The sequence below is a fragment of the Fopius arisanus genome, unplaced genomic scaffold (assembly GCF_000806365.1).
Source record: "Fopius arisanus strain USDA-PBARC FA_bdor unplaced genomic scaffold, ASM80636v1 scaffold00096, whole genome shotgun sequence".
NCBI classification, from domain to species: Eukaryota; Metazoa; Arthropoda; class Insecta; order Hymenoptera; family Braconidae; genus Fopius; species Fopius arisanus.
This window is the reverse complement of record NW_011887835.1, coordinates 186,908-188,990: the sequence shown is the minus strand read 5'-3', so window position 1 is coordinate 188,990 and position 2,083 is coordinate 186,908. Positions and strand designations below refer to the sequence as shown.

At 37.8% G+C, this 2,083-nt stretch overlaps 2 protein-coding genes across 2 annotated transcripts; one reads left to right on the top strand and one right to left on the bottom strand.

Annotated features, from left to right (window-relative positions):
• Positions 1–6: 6 nt before the first annotated feature.
• On the top strand, positions 7–587 carry LOC105270855 (katanin p60 ATPase-containing subunit A-like 2). Its single transcript, XM_011312075.1, has 2 exons — positions 7–110; positions 226–587. The coding sequence occupies exon 2, from the start codon at positions 305–307 to the stop codon at positions 578–580; it is 276 nt and encodes a 91-aa protein (XP_011310377.1). The 5' UTR covers positions 7–110; positions 226–304; the 3' UTR covers positions 581–587.
• A 19-nt stretch (positions 588–606) lies between these two features.
• Smn (survival motor neuron) lies at positions 607–1,976 on the bottom strand. The gene is made up of 6 exons (XM_011312076.1): positions 1,790–1,976; positions 1,555–1,728; positions 1,365–1,482; positions 939–1,224; positions 806–876; positions 607–723 (listed from the first exon to the last, which is right to left on the bottom strand). The coding sequence occupies exons 1-6, from the start codon at positions 1,832–1,834 to the stop codon at positions 668–670; spliced, it is 750 nt and encodes a 249-aa protein (XP_011310378.1). The 5' UTR covers positions 1,835–1,976; the 3' UTR covers positions 607–667.
• Positions 1,977–2,083: the final 107 nt, after the last annotated feature.

The following is a 2,083-nucleotide window of genomic DNA, read 5'->3' as shown; positions in this document are numbered from 1 at the left end:
TCTTCAGAGCCTGCCAGAAGATTCAGAGCTGAATTCCTGGCGAGATTGGACGGTTTGGTGACACTCCAAGGGTCAAGGGTTGTCCTACTCGCCACTACTAATGCCCCATGGTATTAAATTACGTAAATTCATCGCATTCGCCCTGAACGATTAAATCATTCGTGACAATTGATTCTAAAAAAAATTTTAGTGAATTGCTTTCTGATAGGATTAATTCGTAATTAGGAATTTGGATGCAGCTCTGCTGAGACGTCTGGAGAAACATGTGTTGATAAATCTTCCGGTAATTTCTGCACGACGAGAAATGCTGAAATATTATACAGCCCCGGCTCTCCATAAGCAGAATGACTTCGAGCAATTGATAAAAGAGACTGAGTTCTACTCTGGATCAGATCTGAAGCAGATGTGTAAAGAGGCCTGGATGATTCAAATGCGGCATTATCTCTCTACAGATAATAAATCGAAGGTGCCAGATCAGATTAATTCCCTGGACGTTATGAAGACTGCAAGAAAAATCATTCTCCCCACAACGAAACACTTGACTGGTAGATACAACGAATGGGAATCGAGAGTTAAGTGATTAAATCCTGGGAATAATTTTTTTACTCACCGTTCTCAATTTTTTGTTTTGTTTTTTTTTTAGTATAAAATAAAATTACGTTACATGTCATTTTTTTCGTCGCTCCAAATTACTCTGGGCTTGTTTCAAGCCGTGATAATAACCTGAAGGAAAAAATACAATGAAATAATGAGAATAAATTAAATGGAATATTCAATTATTCATAAATAATTCTCTTTATGGTACCTGTGTGGAATCCACTGATGTACCAAGACATCAGCATGCTGGAGAGTGCATCAGCCTCATTAGTAGGGAGTCTGATTAATAATAATTAAGACAATTAATAATTGAACGAATAAAGATGGGAATATTTTTTCACCTGGCCATCATGTGTGGAGGTAACGGAGGAGCTGGTGGTGTGATGCCTCCAAATGAGAATGACGATGATCTGGGCATGAAATTTTTCGACTGCTTAGGGAAATCAGATTCGTAATCCATTGCCTCTTCATTTTCTCTGATATTTCCACGAGATGCAGGCGGTGGTTCTTCAGTCGAGTTTTCACAATTTTTCACAGCATCCGAATCTTTCTGTTGAGCTATTTGAGCCTCGAGACCGTTAGACTCACGAAGAGACGACAGTTCAACTCTTTCGGTATTTCCATATCCTAAAATAATTACCTAATATTTCATAATCTTTCTTCGATGCAAATACATGGAACTATGTGAGAGAAAATCGTAATTATGAGTATATATACTTGAGTGGAATGAATAATCAGTGAATAATTAATAAATAATAAATAATTACCGACGAATTTGACAGTGCAGTGGCGACAATCATTATCCAGTATTTTTGAGATTATGGCTTCATACTCAATTCCATCAGCTGAATAAACTGCACGACATGGCGAACCTAGAGTCCATTTCTAATCAATAAAACGAGATTAAATCAACTTAAATCTGATAATTCCATGGAGTGATGGATGAGGATTAATTACTTTCTGGTGATTCTGTTGTTTACTGGACTGCCTGGAATTCTGTGATTTATTTGATTTCCCAGGGGGAACTTCTGTTTCCATGCTGAGGCGTTTTGCAACTTGCTCTTTCGCCAAATTGACAGCTTTGTCATAAGCCTTGATCAGGGCAGTGTCATCCCAAATGTCCTCGACAGTCTGGAAATAAATTTCAATTTTTGAGCTGCACTGGAATTTAACCTATAAATTTTAATCTTACGTCTCCATTCGCTCGGAGGAACAATACGTTCTCTTCTTCTGTCATTCCACTCGATTTGATTAATTTTGTGACAATAATTAGTTGATGTTTAATAATTTATATGGAGAATGTTTGTTATAAATAAAAAATATACAACAATTTCTTGATGTCGACGGGACTCTGATTTTTTTATACCAGCGGCATCGTAGTACTGCACCCCCCGAGAGGGAGGGCGCCACACGCAATGCGGGGGTGTCCATCAAGTCGATGGGGTGAATTTTATTTGTTTAACTGAAATTTAGTCGACTGCAGAAC

Excerpts from the sequence above, each read along its gene's own strand:
- LOC105270855 (XM_011312075.1), top strand. The coding sequence starts at position 305 with ATGCTGAAATATTATACAGCCCCGGCTCTCCATAAGCAGAATGACTTC.
- Smn (XM_011312076.1), bottom strand. The coding sequence starts at position 1,834 with ATGACAGAAGAAGAGAACGTATTGTTCCTCCGAGCGAATGGAGAC. Across the intron at positions 1,729-1,789 it reads TCCTCCGAGCGAATGGAGAC|ACTGTCGAGGACATTTGGGA; the intron begins GTAAGATTAAAA and ends ATTTATTTCCAG. Across the intron at positions 724-805 it reads CATCAGTGGATTCCACACAG|GTTATTATCACGGCTTGAAA; the intron begins GTACCATAAAGA and ends TTTTTCCTTCAG.